General features: G+C 31.1%; 1 protein-coding gene across 1 annotated transcript in view; it reads right to left on the bottom strand.

Moving 5' to 3' along the window:
• Positions 1-22,087, bottom strand: part of LOC123663680 — a 76,904-nt gene that overhangs the window by 7,250 nt on the left and 47,567 nt on the right. The window contains exons 11-27 of the mRNA XM_045598348.1: positions 10,624-10,777; positions 8,754-8,915; positions 8,408-8,507; positions 8,200-8,338; positions 7,308-7,474; positions 7,155-7,234; positions 6,594-6,740; positions 6,384-6,491; positions 4,433-6,308; positions 4,238-4,337; positions 4,018-4,143; positions 3,924-3,981; positions 3,170-3,570; positions 2,846-3,036; positions 2,040-2,172; positions 966-1,054; positions 71-201 (exon numbers count right to left, since the gene is read on the bottom strand). Of these exons, the coding sequence (XP_045454304.1) occupies positions 71-201; positions 966-1,054; positions 2,040-2,172; positions 2,846-3,036; positions 3,170-3,570; positions 3,924-3,981; positions 4,018-4,143; positions 4,238-4,337; positions 4,433-6,308; positions 6,384-6,491; positions 6,594-6,740; positions 7,155-7,234; positions 7,308-7,474; positions 8,200-8,338; positions 8,408-8,507; positions 8,754-8,915; positions 10,624-10,777 (4,162 nt within the window). The remainder of the gene's footprint in view (positions 1-70; positions 202-965; positions 1,055-2,039; positions 2,173-2,845; positions 3,037-3,169; positions 3,571-3,923; positions 3,982-4,017; positions 4,144-4,237; positions 4,338-4,432; positions 6,309-6,383; positions 6,492-6,593; positions 6,741-7,154; positions 7,235-7,307; positions 7,475-8,199; positions 8,339-8,407; positions 8,508-8,753; positions 8,916-10,623; positions 10,778-22,087) is intronic.

Below are 22,087 nucleotides of genomic sequence, written 5' to 3'. Positions count from 1 at the left end.
GATAAAATGAAAACATTCAGAGCATAAACATTATGGTAACAAAGTAAAAGTTGCTTACATCATTGCTTACCTCTTCCAGGTCTCTTAGAGTTGAGGGGTACTGAAGTCTTCTATTATCATCTCTCTCCTTCTCTCTTTCTCTCTTTTCCAGCTCGTCCGCCAGCATCATTACCTCCCAATGACTGCCACTTTCAGCATAGGCTGAAATATATATTTTTTTATTTAAAGGTAAAAATAATAGTTTTTCTTCACTTACTAATAATAAAGTTTCTGCATACGAGTATTTCAAAGCTGCATCTAGTATTTACCTTGGGTTGATATGCAGTATGGACTACGGACCAACGGAAGTACGCACGATATCACTCTCTAGCTCTCTCTTTCTCTATTCTTCACATAAGGAGAGTGAGAAAGAGATTTTGTGTTTAGTCGTTAGTCGTACGATTATATAGTTAAAATTTGGTGCGGAAAATAAAAAAAAAATATTGTACTCTAACGTACGATTTCATTTGGTAAATAAATAAACAACATTTTTTGAAAAAAGTTTTTCTTCGAATGAAGGAAATGTATTCAAAAATTTCAACTTTTTTAAAATACGTGTAAGGCTAAAGACAAGTAATTAAAACATTTACGGTTTTTTAGGCAATTGACAATAATATACCCATCATTAAAAAGTCTTACTAGTGGTATTAAGCCGTACTTAAATAGTAGGAATAGTGAAAACTATCTGTCTTTCTGTAATTCAAGAGAAGAACAAACGAGCTAAAAGAAGGAAATATTTCGTGACTGGAAACCGTCTATTAAGCTCGTAAATCCTTCGCGAACTAATTTCCTTTTTCTAACTAAAAGAATCTCCTTAAATTTTTATTAAATTTAAATTAACTTAATGAGATAACAACGTGAATAAAACACTTGAATTAAAAAGTTACCTCTTATCGGCGATTCTTGACCTTGATTTGAGAAGCTACGAGATTTTCTAGAGCTGCTTTCAATGAACTCTTCAAAAACTGGCGTTCGAGGAATTGACTCGGAGTCACTACTTGAAGATGTTGAAGTACTGAAATGCATATTTATTAACTTTTTGACTTAAAGATATACAAAATAAAATAGTATATTTTTTACATTATTTTTTAGTGTTCTTGTTAATTATGACATCTTTAATTCTTATTCTTCTTCTTGTATAATGGCTCCCGTGTGGATTTGCCAATGTCAGAGTGAGTCTATGATTTTATATTTAGAGTAAATGCTCTGCTAAGAATCATCTTTAATTTAAACGTAAACAATCAAGCCATGTCAAAATTTTTAAGTTTATCAAACAGTTTACTAGAATGTAGCCTTGTTTGACACGATCTTCAGTAATCTGGGTTTGTCGTATTTGACAAAAGTTTTGAAGTCATAGTGTTTGCCAAACAAGGAAACAGTAGGTACCAGTTCAATAATATTATATAAAACGAGTGATTGGCTACAGATCATCTCATATAAGCTTTAGTAAAAAGCACTATAATACACACACATCTTTCCTGAAAAATAACGAGGACACTAAAAAATTTAAAATGAAATAAAATACATTTTTATCAAATTAATTTTTGTGTATTTACTATTCTGAAATTAAAATACACATGAATTGTGGCATAATATTAACTACAGTAAGCAAAAGATATTATAGAAATTAAAGGAATTTTATTTTATTTATTTATTTATTTATACTTTTTTGCAAACCAACACAAAAAGTAACATAAATTTAATTAGGTAAACAAAATTATTAAAGTTGCATTATTTGTAACAGGCGGCCTTATCGCTAAAGCAGCGATTTCTTCCAGGCAACCTTTATCATATATATCATATCTTATAACACAGTTTATTAAAAGAAACTGTGACATTTTTGACCAGCAGTTTTGTCAAACAAATAACATGGTCCTTAAGTTTAAAAAAGTTATTCATCATATTTCGCAAGATTTACTTTCATTGAGGTCCTTAATAAATAAAGCCTATTTTGTTGAAATTGTTACATTGAAAAAATTAAGTTAAAGATAATTTTTTACCAGTCACTCCAGCTGTAGTCACTGTCTATGTCTACTACGACATCATTGCAGTTCATTTTCGGCGTCGCCCCGCGGTTGTAGCCAAAGAAGGATCCCAAGCTAAATTTGCGTTGTGTCCGCTGAGAAGTAGTTTCTGTAAGTTTGTAATGTACCTTATGTTAATATTGTAGCAATTTTGAAATTGTTAGTTACCATAACTCTTTTAATTATTTTGAAATGCAGTTTGTTTTGACGTTCGTTAAGTGTGTGTAATCCCTGTGGCGAAATAAATATTCGATTTCATTTAATTTCAAGCTTACGGCTCACACTATAGTAAGGTGGTTGCAATTCTCTAGAAGTTCTGGTCCTTACTCACCACAGGAACACAACACTACTTGAAAGCAGTATTATTAAGCTGTGATCTTCTGTAAGGTCGAATGACTTCATAGTTGGCTGCTCCACATTTTAAAAAACATAAACATTTCAATATGTTGTTTACAATAATGTCAAATTTCTTAATTATTGGTATCATATCTAATAATAATTTTCATGCTTTGTTAGTTAAAATAAATTTATTCTAAACTTTTGAAGTTGTTTTAATTAACTCTGAGTAGGAAGTATTGTAATCCTAAAGTACAAAAGGTTCACTAAAAAAGGGTTGTAGATATAAGAGAATAATGGTTTCCCTCAGTCTAACTTATTTATCTAATGAGATTAGTTTAATAGGAAGACCTTAGCATTTCGGATGAAATACTGATTATTATTTTAATTAAACTAAAGATGAATTCTTACAAATGTTTGTAACTAATAGATAAATTAGGACTAACTTCGGTCTTTTCGTCCTGTTTGGTGCATTCCAGTATCAACAGATAAGGTCTTCTTTATTTTCGTCTTGGTGTTGTCGAGGTGCGTGCCTAAGAATTGGAACGGTCGCATTCCTCGCCTGTTCATACGAAGGCTTGACTGTTCTGGACTAAGTAGCGATCGATCTTCGGATGTCATATGAGGAGATAGTGGCCTTGGGAAAAATATTTGTGATTACTATCACTGCAATATGTTGTTGATATTTTTACAACGAACTATATTATTTATATAATAAAATATATTACTTATAAAATAAAATTATAATTCTGCTGATAATAAATCCATACCTTGTTAAATCTTGCAATTCTACTGTCTCTTGGTAATTTTGATCTTCCCATGATTTTCTTTGTTTTATCTTTTCAGCGCGCTTCCTCGAATATGTACCAGCTTTTCCATCTAAATTTAAGTCTAGTCTCTTTGATTTGCTTACAGACCAATCTTCCTTACTAGAAGACGTTTTTATATTTTTGTTCGATAGTGATTCCGCTAGAGATTGTAGTTCTGAATAAGTAAGTTTCGAAAGCTCTATTCCTTCTGTCATTTGTGTAAGTTTTTCTTCTGAAAAATCTTCGCTAGAAGGAGCTTCTCGTATATCAGTTGATAATTTATTTCTATCAATCATTTTTATTTCAGTACCACTTTTTTCTGGTGGAGATGTTGTAAAAACTGTATCTAAGGAATCACCTCTCTAAAACATGTAATTTCGGATAAATAAAATAAATTCAAAAGATTTACTATTAAAACTATAACCTTGATGTTTCTTAATGCTCTTGCCAACTTCCTATATTATAATGACTATTATAAAATTTACTAAGTGCAATAAAGAATAATAATGTAAGGCAATCGGCCTTTAACTTGGTAGAGAAATAGAGACTTTTTGTACATAAATTATAAATTGTTTGTACGTTATACCCTGGTAATCTTATGTTGTATAAATCCTTAAAATTTATTTTATAGAATTACAAATATAATTATGAACTTTACATTTTTGTATTTGAAACAACAATAAATTTTAGACATAAAACGCAAAAAAATACGTACCATGAAACCTTCATCCATACCAGATATATCATCACTTCCTGAGCTAGTGCGCGAGTGACTTTGGCTTTTCAAATCATTTTCTGTTAGTGATTGCAGTTCTGTTGTTACATGGCATGGCGTTACTCCAGGTAAGCCTAACCTTTCAAGTTCTTGTATACGATTTTGAAGTTGGTTTATAATTTCATCACGTTTACGAACTTCATTTTCTAATGTATCAAATCTAAAAAAAAATGTAGGGTTATTATGAAAATTATTTTTTCTAATTATTTTTTATAAGCAAATAAAAATTAAAATAATTCTACTTTAATTTTTACCTTTCTTGGAATTTTCCTTGGACATCGTATAAATGCCTTTGAATTACCTTTTTTATACCAAAAAGTACATCTCCAAAATATTCATGTTCTTCTATTGAACCTAGTAAAAATAAACATTTTTAAGTGAGATTTTAGTTACTGTTAAGTTTTTAAATGTTTTTTATTATGAAAGTGTTAAGGTAAGTAAAAAATTACCTCGCAATAATTTGCGTTGATTTGCTACAGCTGATATTATTGTTAATTTTGGTTTATCCGTAGGTACTCTTATTTCTTCAGGTCGTAGAGACTTGTAATCGTAAATGGATTCTAAGTTTGATTGTAGTTTGTATTCATTTTTAAGGTTTGCTTGGATATTTTCAGTATTTATTAATGACGTCTGTTTAACTTGTGCTGGAGGTGTTTCTAGCGTTTCAGGTAGACTCATTTCTGAAGCTGTAGGTGGTGGTAAAGATATAGTAGCTGGTGATTCAAAAACTTCGTCATTGGAATCATCCATTGGAATGCTTGCTGGTGGTGACGGTAAAGTATGCCGATGAAATGTAACACTCTTTGCAAACTTTGAATGTCTAATAGCATAACCCTCTACCGTTGGTGCTCGAATTAGTTTTCTTAACTCCTTGCTTTTCTCTGGACTTTCAGTAGGAGTGACATCCTCTGATAATTTCTTTAATATAGATTTGAGCGTTCGCCTCTCTAGTGTCTCGTTGGATCCATTACTTTCAACTGAATCAGTAGATTTCCGTTTAAATTTCCTTTTGTCCATTGTACTACCTTCAGAATGGCTTCTAGTTAGAGTATCAGATAACAAATCTTCAGATGAACCTGCACAGTCTAAGCTCGAACTTCTAAATTTTATTACTTTTTCAAGCTCGGCTAACTTTTGCCTTTCATTAAGTATTTTGAGCTTCTTTACGAACGGTAGCCCACCGTACTCTGGGGAAAGATCATCAATAGATCTGTATTTTTTATCTTTCGTTAATGATGATTTAATCATTGCTATTCTATCATTAGACCTAGTCACAATAGTTTTATTGGGTGATAATGTTAACAAATCTAAGGACTCTTTTTGGACGGGTTCGGTAGGGGTTGACGAGCTAGTCTTAGATTCATCTTGCACAATGTTTTCTTTCTTAATTTCAGAATTATCACTATCTATTTTAACTAATTCTGCAGTATTAATTCTTGGCACAGAAATACTAATGCTTGGTTCTGATAAATTTTCTTCAATGGAATCTTTAGAAATATTTTGAGAAGTTATTTTTTCTTCTAAACTTGTTTTACTTTTAGAATCACCTAATATTGCAGCTTTTTTAAGTTTATTCCATGGTTTTTTATTTTTAAGTTCTTCTCGCTTTTCCTTAGTTTGTACAGAAATCACTTCAATAGCAGTTTTTTCTGATACAGGCGTTTTAATTTTTTCTATAGAGGAACTGTCACTTTCTTTTGAGTTTCCTCCACCTTGTAATATTTTTAGTTTTTCACGAAATGTGGAACCAACACACTTGGCTGGTGATTTTATTTTACTAACAACGGAATGAGGTATGGATATTAAACTACCTTCAGTTTTTGGTGTAGGTTCGACCACAGCTGCTGGTTTTTCGTTGACTCCTTTACTAAGAGGTTGACAAACAGCGGTACCATCACTTTGTACCTGTAAGATTTTATCTTTGAAACTTACTTTAGGCTTTGAAGTACTATCACTTGAGCCTGATGAGTTTTTTCTTGATGTCTTAGTCGTTGGACTATGTAATTTACCAGGTGAACTAGATTCAGATCCCTTTCTCAAAGGACTTAAATTTTTTATTGTTGGGCTTAAAGGACTTTTTATTGAACTTGGACTAATAGTTTCAGAGCTAGATGGTTGATTGCTTATAGTAGGAGTTAGTTGATTTTTCTCCCTCTCTTCTTTAGCCTTAAGTAGTAAAAGCCTCTGTAGAAGAGGCAGACCAGCTCCGATAACTTCTGGTTCTCCGTCAGGAGCTGAACTAGTTGAAGGGACGGGTTGAGAGGGAGGAGGTGACACTACGGATGATGTTGAAAGCCTCTGTTTGGCAATTTTCTCTTCGCGATCCTGTTGAAATTTTAATTAAGTATAGTAAAAGTATCCTTACTTAATCAATTGCTTACTAACGAAATTTTACTTTACCTGTTTCTCTTTTAGTAATTTTAAACGTGATAGTAGAGGTAAACCGGCTCCGATTGGTGAAACTACTTTTTCACCGTCTTTATTTCCGGACGTTGCCTCATCATGGTCCTTTAACAATGTTACAAATATTGTTTTTTATGATAAAAATGATTTTATTTTTAAGTTGTATTGGATTAGATAAAATTATTTAAGTAGATTTGAAAAACATACATCCTGCTGGTGATGCTGCGAGTCGTCACTCTGAACTCGCGGCATGCGGCGAAGTTTGGGTTCAGTTGCAAGTGCCTGAAGTTCGAGTGATTCACCAGAACGTCGCCCTGCACGACTTGATCTGCTTCGAATCGCGTTTCTTATACCCTGACGATATTGTTATATTATTTTAATTAAAAATACGACAAATTACTATGTTTTTTTTTACATTTAGCTCAAACGAATGACAATCAAATAAATGTTTTATTTGTTTATTTGTTATTATCTCTAATACATAGTTTACATGACCAATAAATAATTGAAATGTAAAGTTAAGTTATACATTTATCTAAATACCGTTGTGAGTATTTTTAACACTTGAATATTATGACTTATTACTCTTTAACGTACGTCTTACTTTAACATTTATTATACTTATTTTTTTCAGACATTAATGCTTCTATATAAGGAAGAAATTATATTAACAATTAGGATAATTATTCGAAGTGCGGCATTAACGTTTGTACAATCTCGTTAACTACTACGGCACAAATTACCTAATTTAGTAATTACGATAATAACCTTTACGTCAGTGCGTAATTTGTGGACTATCCTTTTAGGAGCACTGTCGTCCCCAGCTGATTTATCTGGACTAACTTCATCTAAAACAAAGATTTAATGTTAATTTTTATAGTTGTATAAACATACGTATTTGTTTTAAATAACAATTCATACTTTTAACTTTTTGTCTGGACATGCTTTTCGCTTCTTGCAGACGTTTCCTGCCTAAGGTCTGCAAAATTTCTTGAGCTTCAGGATAATCCTTCATCGCTGCCAAAACATCTTCACGTGAAAGGGAGAAAAGTTCGGAGTATCCGACCGATCTTACATCCGCTGTGCGTCTAGAAGAATATTTCATTTTAAATATATATTATAATCGTTTAAGTCGCTAAATTAATTCCTTAAACCTTTAATAGGTACATATTATATATAATAACGAATGTAAAGCTGTCTTTTTACTCGTTAGTAAATTAAGTAATAACTTAATTCCAATATATATCTAAGATTTATTTCTAAAGTTTGCAGAAACCCGGGGTGTTTGGCGCGAACTTGGGGAGGCCTATGTCCAGCAGTGAACTGCGATCTGCTGAAATGATTTCTAAAAGGTCAAAAAAATTGGGGATATTTTAGAACCCAATTGGTTCCAAACATATATCTAATATATACGTGATATTTTTCTATGTACGTAAGCCTAGCATAGACTAAATGATAATAAATTTATAAGAAAAAAACTCACAAATTTCGAAATCACTTAAATTAAATACCCATTAGTTCATTTTAAATTAAAAACAATAATTAAGTAATATTAATAAGTATACTGTAAAGGCTTAAAGTTATCGTCAGTTTATCGTCTTCATATACATCAATTTAATCTAAAGCTATTTGGACTTTTATAACAAACCAAATCACACATAAAATGAGTCGTGAAGGAATATCAACAAACATTAAATCTTTTACGTCAAAATACTTTAATGTGTTTATAGGGTTGGTATTGTGACAGGCGCAGTTTTAACATAATAATGAAGATTCTTTATGTATTTTAATAGAATTATTGTAATAAACTAACTTGTTCAGGCCATCGAGGTTTAAAATTCCAATTTCACCAAAGAAATCTCCTGCTTTCATTGTAGTTAATACTCTACCAGTCTCTGATATGACCTCTAGTATACCGTCAGCTATGATAAACATTTCTCTTGCTACTTCACCTGGAAAAAAAACCCAGTTAGTATTCTGTACTTAAGAACGTACTTCGTCTTTAAAGTAAAATGACTTACCCTTTCTACATATTGAATCACCAGGCGTAAATATGTAAGCCTTCATTTTTAAAACCAAATCATGAAGGAATTCCGGCTGACATTCTTGAAATATTGTTACCTGAAAATTATGATTATTATAAATTTTGGTGTCCAACGTGGGACAAATAGTCTTACTGTTTTTTTCCTAAAATCTTTTGAAATAACCATAAAAAAAAAGATATGAGATTTTTTTTTTGTTTTACTTTAACTAACGTTTTTTGAAGTATAAAGAATATGGTAATTCAAGATAACTGTATTTAATTGACTGTATAATATTAATCCATGAACGTGTGATTCGTGTATCTTACTTTTTATACTTAGGTACCTTTTTTAAAACACTCAAGTTGACATGTAAGGCTAGTTCGGTCTTTAGTTTATCTGGTAATAGACCTAGTGCAGTATTGATATCACCACCGCCTTGTATTCTTCCCCGAGACCAAGAGTAGTCATACCAACGAAGCACACGACGTTTCATACCTCCTGGGACCTATTAAATAATTGTTTGATAACTTGAGGTTCTGTTCTATTATTGAAAAATATTTACTGACGTAAGCTGAAATGAATTACTGAAATATTTATTGTTAAAATAAAAATGTAAAATGATTATAAATATATATCTAGTTATTTTTGTATAAGAAACGTGTTAACTAATATAAATATAGTGTAAATTAATAAAATAAAATTTCAAAGTAATTTAACTTGTTTTTTATGTTTTTCTATTATTATAAAGTAACGCGCGATAATGTTTATATTATTAAACCTCGGCACTACAATGGTATTTAAATTTGTTGTAAGTAAAGGCTTTTTTGTCGTAGCTTTCAAAAGGATTTTTACTGTTTAAAAAGGCTTTTTTTTAGTTAGGTTTTTTTGAAATTTTAAAAGGAATAATTTTTTCAGTTAATCGAACTAATTTTATTATTAAATAGACACGATTTCATTTTATGATTTCTAACGTCTCATATATATTTTTTTATAAATATAAAACTATATATATGTATATATATATGTATATATATATACTGATATATACTGATATAAAATTTTAAAAAGATTTCTTTTTACAATTTTATATCAGTACAATTAAAAAAATATACTTTTTAATTACTATTGAAAATGTCAAATGGGATAGATAATTTGAATAACGTTGAATGAACGGAAGCTGTGTTGAGGAAATTTCATCATTTTAGTAGATTAATTCTTATATTGAACATACTTTATGAAAATTGAATTCTTACAAATAATTCTATATCAAAATAAGATATTTTTATATGTTACGACTTAGTGAAGTAATTATTTTTGGACATTTTTGGTATCCTACATATTTGATTTTATGCATCTACACTTGAAGTTGTGTTTATTATTCAATACGTTGAAGACATACATACATATACAATTGTATGAATTTGTCTTATTTATGTATTAATTATTTTGGCAACAATAGTACATAATAAATTTTATTCATAGCATATATTTAAAATCATTACCATAACAGTTTCTAATTATTATTTAACATATAATAATGTAGGTAGGTACTGGGTGCAGATACGACTTTCAGAACCAAGAAAAACTTAAATTGAATAATAGAGATTACAAAGAGAGGGTGAAATTATACAAATTACCGATTAATATTAAAAAAAAAAATAACAATAAATAATAATAACTGAGAATTATATCAAGCAAACCACTAACTCTAGTGTATCGGTGAGTAAGAGTACGCGTCTAAACACCGGTTGCGGTACCGCTCGGGTTGGATAATTGTATTTGTACAAATATTTCTTTTCGGTTTGTATGTTGGTCCTTGTGAGACTCCCCAACGTGCCTCGCAGAGCACTTTAAACTCTTGGTCCCGGTTGTTATCATATACACCTAATAGTGGTCGTTACTCATAGTAGGAAATATATCCGTCAATTTGCAGTGGAGCGGCGTGGTGGATTGTGCTCCGATCCTTCTCCTACATGGAGAAAGAGGTCTATGCCCAACAGTGGGATGTTACGAGCTGAATCGTATCAATTGTATCAATCAGTAATAACTTAGTATTATTAGCTAAAACTAAAATTGATTTTAATATGATAGTAATAATCATAATAGGACTACCGTTAGATCAAATATTAAATAATGGATAAAATATAATACAAATAAAATACACTTTTATGACTATAGTATTATTGTTAGGCATGACCTAAATTGAATCTAACCTTATGATGTCTCATATAGGTCTTTGCTCCATCCAATAGTCGCTCGAACTCAAGCCTATTCGCGTTTCTGTTCGTGATGACGTTGCCAACTTGACCCACTATCGTCGCGAAGATGAATACGCCGATTAAGTAGCTTACAATTGTGAATATGTATCTGTTGATAGAGAGCTTGTTAATATCTTAAGTTACGTGTAGTTCAAACCTTTATTTACGTTTTAAACAGTAACCTACTGATACTGGTTAAGGTTTTACATTGAAAGTCGTTACTAGGTTACACAAAAGCTATATACAGAAACCAAATACAAAAATACACATCATACAAATGAAAAATTTAAAGAAAAAAAAAACTGTGCAAAGTTTTCGAACAGTTGCAATACAAAACACGTTAAAATTAAATAATAAGCGTCAATATACAAAATGGCGGTTTCAAACAATGAAGGCTGTTCGAAAACTTTCAAATACTTCCCGAAACTATCGATCGATGAGAAATAAAGGAAATGGAACAAATAAAAATAAACAATTTCATGACAAAAGATACAATTTTCATTCACATCAATTTTTGTTACCCGAAGTTTTGTCGCTGCGAAGCGAACAGCCTCCAAATTTCTGCCGCCGCCATTTTAAATTTATTACGTATCAAAATGGCTGTTTCTCTCCAACGCGTTTTCACAAACAATAGCCGTTTAACAGTGCTCGTGTATAAAATTGGATTTGAATGTGTAAATCTATGTACAAGCTTTTAAAATTTGTCACACATGTAAATTAAAGTATTAACGCTTGATTTCTTTTTTTATAAAACTATATTTTTGTTGTGAATTTACTTAGTTCTTGTGTTTTGAAGCGCAAAAATAAAATAAAACGTGTTTTTGCTTAAAAGTGCCATAGCTTACCTGGATTTCTGCTTTTTTCTCCTATATGGTTTTGAGGTTGATAAGACGAATTATTGTAGCAGGACAACAAAAGCATTTTTCTTTTAAATAATCTTGACTGTAAGTTATGATTGAGACAAACAGCCATTTTAAGATTTAATGAATTAATTTGTTATTGAAACAGACGTTGATTGGTCAGATCATGATTAGTTTGTAGGAATTTTGCTAACATATCACGAGTTAAAAAAGAAAATAAAAGAGATGTAGCGATATACAACTACAACGGGGTTTCAGTTAGAAATTTACAGTATTATTTATGATATAGTTAATATTTTATAAGTACCTATTTATATTTTATTATGAGTAATGATTGCTTTGTCTTTGGTGATTGAACTTTACAGTTTTGATATTCTCATTTTTTTTCTCCAGTTTGAAATATACGAAACAGCCGTCTTGATACTCACTCAAAAGAGAGCACTCTTAATTGCAGCCTTTTCTTATTTGTGTTTTTGGTTTATTTTTTTTTATTATGTGGAATGGAATACATGCCTAACTACTACCGTCCTCAATTACGACCTTCAAAGGATCGGTACGAATTCTGCGTATTGGAACGTGATCGTCATAGTTAATAATGTCATATGTGTAAAATATAAATTATGAACGACAGTTCTAACGAACCCATTCAATACAAAGTGATATTCAAACCGTGATAGCGGTCGGTTTTAATTCACCACGCTGTTCCACTGCCGGTTGACGGATATATTCCCTAAAATAAGTAACGATTACCATGATATGTCTATGATAACAGCAGGCTCGACTGCATAACGTACTTTGTGAGGCATGATGGTAGACCCACAAGGATAGACAACCAGACCATAAAGAAATATTTCTACAAATACAAATATCCATCCCGAGCTGGAATCGAAACCGCAATATCGGTGCAATCGCCGGTATGTGAGCGCTAATACGGTACAGGCCATCAGGCCATCAGCTGAAAGTTTTATTAAAACCGATAGTTGTGGGTTTCACGAATTCTAGTCCCTATCCCTACCATATCTAGAGTAGTACCTAGTAAAATCTAGTTGACTCTGGTTGTTATAAATAATTAGTAGCAATTTTTTATCTTGTTAAGAATATAATCAGCCAACCCGACGTATAGCTAATTATTTCCAATTGTTTTTGTGTTTAGAAGAGGAAAGCTTGTCCAACAAAGGGATAGTCGTAAGTTATTTCAGTAAAGTTTAGTTCTTGGTATCTTATCTATTTAAGTGGTGGCTCAATTACGTTTATTAGTAAACACAATTAGGGGCTAATGGTCCAGTAACGTAAGACGGCTATTTCAAAGAAATTTTTCCAAACATAAATCGATACAATTATTTCGGGCTAGTGATAAAGTCCAGTTTCACAAGACATGATATACGAGTAGATACTAAATATGTTCCTTAGTCTTGGTATTTTGTATCCTCATTTACCCGGATTCGTAAATCGTTTCCTTCATTCAAACTCAAGTGCAAACTGAGGCGTAGGCATGTTAAATAAATTGAAATTTCAAATGCGTAAAAGTAATTTCCTTCATATTTTATTGCAAAGCAACCGATATCTTTGTGGAAATTAGGTTCCTGGCTCCAAAAATACAACTGAAATAAAATTGTGCTCTACAGGGATTTATAACTCGAAGGTTGTTGGTACTAATCACTGGAAGTTATGACAAGAAGTCTCTTGTGTTTAAACCATTATAAGACGTAGGTTGATCTTTTGGTATTATAACGTATCTATAAATTGTACAACTATCTATTATTAAAAAAATAGTTTATTTTATTTCTCTCGATAATAAATATAAAAATTTATAAAGTTTTTAGGTAAGTATTATTTTAATGATATAACAATTATTTTTTCCAATCAATTTAAATTTCTATTTTGAACAGTAAAAACAATAGCCCTTAAACTTATACACTTTTGACCCATTGTAACCGAATTTAAATATTTATTTTCGTCTGAATTGACTATCTCTATTATGTCCTTTTTGAGAAACAAAATAACCATAATAAACTTGTAAATTGACACCAAAGGGACCATGGGATAAGATAAATTTGATATTCACTGTCTTGGAAACTTGTTTACACGTAGTTAGATCGAGTTGTAAAGGCGTTTTGAATTTGTGTGGATTCGCGTGCTTAATGGAATTATAATTCACGTAATATAAAGTTGAATGTAACATAATATTTTAAATAAAAATATTAGCGATACACATAAACTCCGCACATATGTTATTTTTTTACTGAAGAAAATACAATTAATACATATAAACCGCCATCAGGCATGTTTTAATATAATTTCTAGACAAAAAGAGACATCTCTCCTGTTCTAAACATAAAAATTTTATTTCCTTCAAACAAATTTAATTACAAACAATCGTTTATACATTGTCGATTCCAAGGTATTAATTTTTAGGGCTTCCCAAAGAAGTAAGTAAAGTCCTAACTTTTATTACTAGAATTCTACTGTCCTATCAATCTCTGTACTGTTAATATTGTAAACATTTCTGTTAATTTTTTTTTTTATAAAAGTCAAAATAGTACTATTCAGTACCGTTTCACAATTGGATTACTGGAGGCGCTGTTTTATATTGATTTAACAGTTGATCCCATTTAAATTCGTTACTATTGCATTGTTGTCAGGACGTAAGATTAAATGGCATTTCGCAAATTTCGTAAATACAGTGAAATCCATTTACTTTAAAAGATCTTAATGCAGAAAATGGTTGGTTCATTGGTTGGATACAGTAAGTGGTAAAAAACGAGTATAAACATTTTAAAATTATTTTCGAGGATGTAAAGATCGACGATAGCTCAAATTGAAATTGAATATTGTTAACATACTAACGGCCGAACCCAATATTCAATCTATCTCTGGTTATGTCCTACTAGAGACAGAAATATCTATCTATCATTCATTTTACTGACCCAATAAACTTGTCGACGATAGGCAATCTTATCCTTCAAAGCTGTCTATCGACGAGAGGGAGGATAGCTTACTAGAGATAACAGTTCGTATGAAAATGACAGTGTAAGCGTCCCAATATTATTAGAGTTCTATCTGTCAGTAACGTTGGTTATCTTTAGTAACAACAATATCCGATCTATAGTTTTCGGGGGATAACTAAGATTTATTAATTGAAAAAGTATTTTCTTTGTTTAAAATAAAATTAATTTCGAGTGAAAAATAATGGCAGACTCAAGTTCAAGTAGCAGTTCAAGTGATATTGCTCTTTTGCAACAATTAATTGAATAAAAATAATATGTTTCTTGTGAAATAATACTTACTTTACTCATCTTGTGAATAAAACAAACAATTTGGTAAATGATTGTACCTATAATTTGCAATGATTTGTATAATTTGAATTTTGATTTGTAAAAAAAATTATACAAATTCAAACGAAACAACGATTCAATAAAGCGTAATGGCGTCGTAGCGTCTTTTCGTGTCGTGTTAAAACGTTCCGTTACTAGATTTACCATGGATTCCATATTAAAATAATATCGTTTATTATAAATTAAAAAGTCTGTGTAAAAATTAATTTGTCCATATTTTTATAAAACAAGATTACTTTAATATGAATAAAATTTGTATGACAAATTTAAATACTACAAAACATCTGTGTAACATAACTGAGGCCGTCTGTGACGCTGCGTATACTGGAATTTAAGGAAGAGCTCAGGCCGGTCTATCTACAGCTAACTGGAGATAGTAGTCCCCTATGCGAATTATTGGGACAACTACAAAGGATAGATAGTTAGTTATTTGCAGTCGATGATAACTACCTATCTCTATCTTTAGATTGAATATTGGGTTCGGCCGTTACAGAACCCTCAATCATCTGATGATGGTTGTTACTCTTGGAAGTTAAACTATTATAAAGAGTAATTTGGGCTGGCTAAGGGAAAATTATAATATTGTACTATTTTTTGGCCAAAGACGGTAGCTACTTTAAATTAATAGTGACGCTAAACATTTCTCATTTATATATGATTTAATGGCTAGAGAGATTAAGTAATAGCAGATAGCTGAGAAGTTATATTTAATTCTTCATAGCCCACAAAACTCGCAAAATTTACTACAAAGCTGCGACTAAGTAGTTCTGTTTAAAGTTTTTTTTTTTTAAAATGTGATAAAACAATATTGTATTACACAATAAATAAAATACAAATTAAAGAGTAATAAACAAATAATAAAGTTTGCTTTGAAGACGCAAACAACAAACACTCAAAAAGGCGTTTACTTTACCTACTACTAACTAGAACTTACTTCAGTTATGATAGTAAACTGACTTAATTGTACTAGAAGAACTTAACTTGATTTGTTTACTAATAAAAGATTTAGCGAAAATGTTTATGGAAAATTTTAGAGACGCCATAAAATAACATTGTCGTAACAAGAAATGATCCTTTAAAGATAAAAATAAAAATATAAAGCGATCGACCAGTGGCTTAATCATTGTTAAATTTATAGACGTCAGCCTATAAAAGAGAAGTGGAGTTCTTACAGCGTTCCGGAACGATATTTTATGGGTGTCGAGAGCCTTCCCATAATTCACAGATATAAGACCGGACAATTTTCAGCTTGACCTTATGTAGTATATTGGGTAAGACCCTACCTTTTTATGTGGTAGGTGAAATAGTGACCTTTGCGAATCGACTATTAGGTTAGTCTTAATATTTATTACTTATAAGCGCGTTCTTATAACTTAGTAGATTTAACTTTTCAAGGGAAAATGATAAAAAAATAACGTCAAACTGTTTCACGCTTTCTGTTCAAACAACAAATGTGTGTTTTCTGTGTAACAAAGTTGTTTTAAATACTTTGAAATAATAATGTTTGAATAAATCTTTTTATTCTTTGTAAGTGGTAGTCCAACAGTACAATTTAAGAAATTCGTTACATTTTTAAAGAGACCTATAATATACAAAAATTGCATCAAAAAATAAAAAGAGTATTCTTCGCTATGTTTATATATATAAACATAGCTATATATGTGTATTGGTTAGGCTATCAAAGCGTTACGCAAGTCATTATACTCATTAATACTGAAGTTTGTTATGGTAAACATATTTATAAAGTCATCAATACTTGCAAATTAAGGAAATATCGGATTACGCTTTAACGACTGAAGTATCTTATACATGAGGAAACATTGGAAATTTATCCGATGGAATATACTGGATCGATGAGAATTACTGTCAAATTTATTTGTAGTTTCCATATCGATTGATTTATATAATCTGCTCTATATATATATCTAAGACCTGCTCTACATATGTACAGTGTATATATTTTGGTAGCCATAAAAGTTACATTAAGTTCGCCTTAGACTTATAAAATTATCAAAATCAGTGTAACTACAAATAATACTTGCTTCAGCCTGTAACAAATAATACTCGATATATAGTTATTCTACTAATCTAAGGTCAGATATTGTATTTGAAATAATCGGCTTGAGTACAAGATCTACACACATTGCATAGCAATGTACAAGTAAAATGAAGATAACTACAAAAGTAAACACCGTGTCACAGCAATTTATTCAGGTATGAAAATAAATCTAATCTAGATTAGGTAAAAATTTTAACATTATTTAAAAGTAACTATTTTTTTTAAGAACCTTTTTTGACAATTTTTCAAAAATATTTTGACATAAATATTATGGTCACAAATTATGCGATGTTTAAATAGCCTTCGTAAACGTATGCGAGAAAGGCTTTTGTAATTAGAATTTGTGATGGAAACTTAGTTTCCGAGAGTTAATCTTTTCATTTTCCTTTGATTCAGCAACAAAGAGATTATAACGAAGTGGATTATTAATTAAGATATTAATCAACCGACTAAAATGATCTCAGTTTCAGTATTTTTGGAATACTAGGTACTATGTCGGTAGACAAGCGTAGGGTCTACGTGATAGTTTGTAGTTACCGTAGCCTATGGACGCTTTCTTATTTAATTATCAATTAGAGATAATATATACAAATCTATAATTACAAGCAGCAAAAGAAAACAACTAAGGTTTGTTCAATGCTACAAGAAACTCGTGCAGTTTACGTTGTTACATTAGTATTTCAGTAACAGTTATTTTTGATACATTCAACCAAATTTTACCGTCGCAGATTAATGAGTCGAGGGACTATATAAGTTCATTAATTTTCTTGTGAGAGTCTTGCCCTGCATCATGGCACCACTGTATCAATACATCGAAGTCATCTTTTTAATTTCTTAATGGCCACCTCAGGTATATAACGTGGCTGATATAAAACATATATCAGCCACTGTGCCGTGTCTCGTACACGTGTCATCAGCGATTTGATAATACGTACACTTTTTAACACAGCTACTCATCTCGTTTACATAGCGCATATAAAAAGCTTGCCACACCAGAAGCATCGCAAGCGCGTTCCCGACCCCACCCCTCCGCAGGACATCTGGCCACCTTACTCACCATAGGAACAAAACACTTTGGTACCTGAATATTCTTTGGTATATTTAAGTTATTTGTTTTATGTTTAATCCCTTCGAAAGTGACAAAAAATAATTAATTGTCTATTGTACTCTATGTAGGGTGTATTTAGACACAATTATTAATATAGTACTAATTCAAAAACTATTTTGATTCATACGAATAACACCAACGTGAAGAAATTAAAGTAGATCGCGCAGAGTAGACGAAGTTACATTTTTTTTAAAGTCGATGTAAGAGGCCTTATACTGAGCAAAGTTTGAAATTTTTTTTAGAACGTTGATTTTAATTTCAAATGCGGGATCCATTGAGAATGTTTACCTGTGAATAGAGGGTCCGTGTTGCTCTCAATTATAATTTAAAATTTTATTCTCGGAACAACTATTAATGTAAATTAACAATTGATTTAGTTCTTTTTGATTTTAATTTTATACTGTACTAAAATTTTCTTTTAATTTCAGCGGTGTACATTTTTAAAAGTATGGTCGATTTAAAAAAAATATTGTAAAAACGTTTACAGATATTATGATTTTTACAGACTATTTAAGTGGGTAGGCTATAAACCATTATATGTAATTAAGTTGTATATATACATAATCAACCATGGGAAACTCAAAAATAACTCGTCAGATCTCGCTCAAATTTAAATTTGACCACATGACAAGTACCAGCTCCTAACTATGGGCGGAAGTGTAACCATCCGTGATTCCGCCCAGGAGTGTCCAATGAAGACCCCTGAGGACACCTTCGGTTCAGAGTCCGTGTGAATCGGACATACGGAGCATCCGTTAGGGACTTCCTCTGGGTAATAAAATCCAACTCCTGACTATGAAAAGAATAATCAAAATCGGTACACCTAGTAAAACGTTATAAGGTAGCACAGAAAAATATTCTGTAGAATTGAGAAACACCTCCTTTTTTTTAAGTCAAATTTTTAGTTTTGGTAATTTTAATGATGAAATGTAATATAAGGAAAGAAACTTTGCCGTTGTAAGTTATATCCTTGTTCAAAATAAAGGAAGGATACGGAAAATAGGATCAGCTTAGAGGTTAGTGAAAAGTTTCACCTTCGTTTTTTTTGGCAAAGAGTTTGTATATAGAATAAATTCATTCTTCTTAAAAACGTTATTCACCTTAATTTTTTTTATTATACCTTAAATATATTCAATACGAGCTATTCGACAGACGCTGTCCTGCCTTGTTTTGTAAAATGTACCATAGTCATATATGGCACGAATTGGGAGGCCTATGTCCAGCAGTGGACTGCAATAGGCTGAAATGAACCGAACTGGACCATAGTCATTCTATAGGGACACGTTAGTAAATATTATTAATAGTACTGTACTTGCGTAGGGACTTGATAAAAAAATGCTTGTAGAAATCATTTTCAGGTATAAGTATCGATTTCCTATGATTATTTTTCACACGATCATTCTCATCATTTTTAAGAACAAGTGGAGCTATAAGATAAAATAATAATAAAACAGATATACATAAAAACTTACTCTTAAGGAAGGCCTTCTAATTAAATATAAGTAATTTTAGTTATTACAATACGTAACATGTGCTATTATTGTTTTTTTTTTTTATTTAAAAATATACATCCACGGGCTCAAAATGCTCAAGCCTTTTGTTAAACATGCATTATAATTATATTAATACCACAGGCGATTTATCATAAAAACTACAGATCGACAGTCCTGTGACTGCGTAGTAAAACTAGGACGTGGTCCGACGCTGATGGTTTTTTTTCCTTACAAGTACTCTTTGATCACTCATCATTCATTCATTTATAATTTCTGAACATTTTATATCTATGTCCATATTTACACATATTTGCTTGTTATCATATATGTGCCATTATTGTTAAATGTTTGGACTTACAGTAAAGAAGTTTAAAAATAGTAACATTATTTCGTAACAATGACAGCATGGATTTTTAAAGTAAATCAATCAATCATATACTTTATTGAAGAAGGCTTTGAATATCGATATTTTCGTGACTACCGACCGATTACTGAGCTCGGTATAATGTACTCATAGCTCATAGTAATATATGTATCAGTGTTGTATATACCTATGTATAGTCTATAGAATATTAAACTATTGTATATAGTTAGTTAATTTATTTTTCAACATTGGTGTTTAGTTTATTGTCAGATATTTTTATGAATTTTGAATCACGGTTCTCTCACTAATTGCGTTATAACTATTAAGTAACAGTAAACATGAATTTTTAAATAGTGACTAAATAAAACTTACACTCAACGGCCCCTGCAGAATTTAAATCCTATATTCTAAGGGGTTCAGATATACGACATGAAAGCAAAAACACCCAGACCAATGGCAAACATCTGTAATCATTAACTGCAAACGCTACTGGTAGCGCATTAGTTATTTGCTTCGAGTTCTGCGACAACCACCCGACGCGTAATTATTAGTAAAAGCTCTTTCGTACAGAATCAATTGATTTATTTACTTTATAAAGGCGGCATCTCTGCCAACTGACAACGCTACCATTACTTATTTCGAAACTTATTTCGAAAATCTTTTGTACAATATGATTAATCAATAATTGTGTTTCCTTGCAAACGAAAAAAAACCTACTCAATTACATCGACAATAAAACGTAGGTAGACGAAAAAATAGTCAAGTAAATACGCATTATCAAAAATTATTCCATAAGTTGTCATCAGATCTCGATGAAATTTAAAGGAGACCACACGATAAACATCGGCTTTCGATTAAATTAAAAATCATCAAAATCTGTACACCCAGTAAAAAGTTATGCGGATTTTCGAGGGGTTTCCCTCGATTTCTCTGGGATTCCATCATCAAATCCTGGTTTCCTTATTATAGTACCACACTTAGGATATCTTCTTTCCAACAAAAAAAGAATTATCAAAATCGGTTCATAAATGACGAAGTTATCCCCGAACATACATAAAAAAAATATATACGGTCGAATTGAGTAACCTCCTCCTTTTTGAAGTCGGTTAAAAATAAGAAAAACTTAATAATCGAACTCAAATCTTTTGATAGATAATTAATTATGTTTGCTCACAAACGAAAAAAACCGACTTTAATTACATGGACAGGTAATACAACGTAAGTAGACGAAAAAAATTAACAAACGCACTAGTCGTCACTACGATTTTCGAGGGTTTCCCTCGATTTCTTTGGGATTCCGTCATCAGATCCTGGTTTCCTTATCACAGTACTACACTTAAGATATCTCCTTTTTAACAAAAAAAAAAGAATTATCAAAATCGGTTCATAAACGACAAAGTTATCCTCGAACATACATAAATATATATAGGGTCGAATCAAAGCTATTAATTTAGTAAGTCTATCGAATGGTTGGCATATGATTTCGTAGGGTCAGCATTTACCGGAGTTTAGACAGGCTAACTTGTTTGCTGTCTATGTTTGCAGATAGTGCGCTTAGAGTGAAAAGATCTAGTTTTCAAGTCTCTCAAGATAGTTGACATTTAATTATCTTTCTAAACATTTTATATTTCTAGCTATAGCCATTGAAATTAATGTCTTAGACATTTTTAGACAGCAATCGAACACACAACTTATTGAGTAGAAAACAGGGTTACCGCAAACTGTGCATCTGGGCTAGTAAAAAATAATAACGGAACATTGAAATATTTTGGCACAATAGTAATAAGGAAAGATATACATATTGAAAACATTATTAATTTTACAAGTTTCTTGTCCATCTAAATTAGAAAAGGATTTAATGGATAAATTATCCCAATCTGTCGGTCTGAATTGCTCAGTAGATCGATCCAGTGACCTATTTTAAATTTCGTGTACAAAGTTCATTGCCTATGAGTAAAATCTGTTACGTAAAAAAGTTGTGCCAACTGTACCTACTGTATGACGTGTGATGTAAAAGGGATTATAGTTTACGTCTTTCTATTATATGCTATTTTTTTCTAATCCCAACCAACAACCCACATCAGATCTCAGTTGGACTCCTGGATCACAACTATAAAAACCGTATCTAATTTCTTGTACTCTGGCTTTGCATGATGAACAAAACACACAAGGAGAAAAATCTATGTTCGGTCTAATTGAT

The sequence above is a fragment of the Melitaea cinxia genome, chromosome 20, assembly GCF_905220565.1.
Source record: "Melitaea cinxia chromosome 20, ilMelCinx1.1, whole genome shotgun sequence".
Taxonomy (NCBI): domain Eukaryota; kingdom Metazoa; phylum Arthropoda; class Insecta; order Lepidoptera; family Nymphalidae; genus Melitaea; species Melitaea cinxia.
The sequence above is the reverse complement of the archived record's forward strand: the minus strand, read 5'-3'. Positions and strand labels throughout refer to the sequence as shown.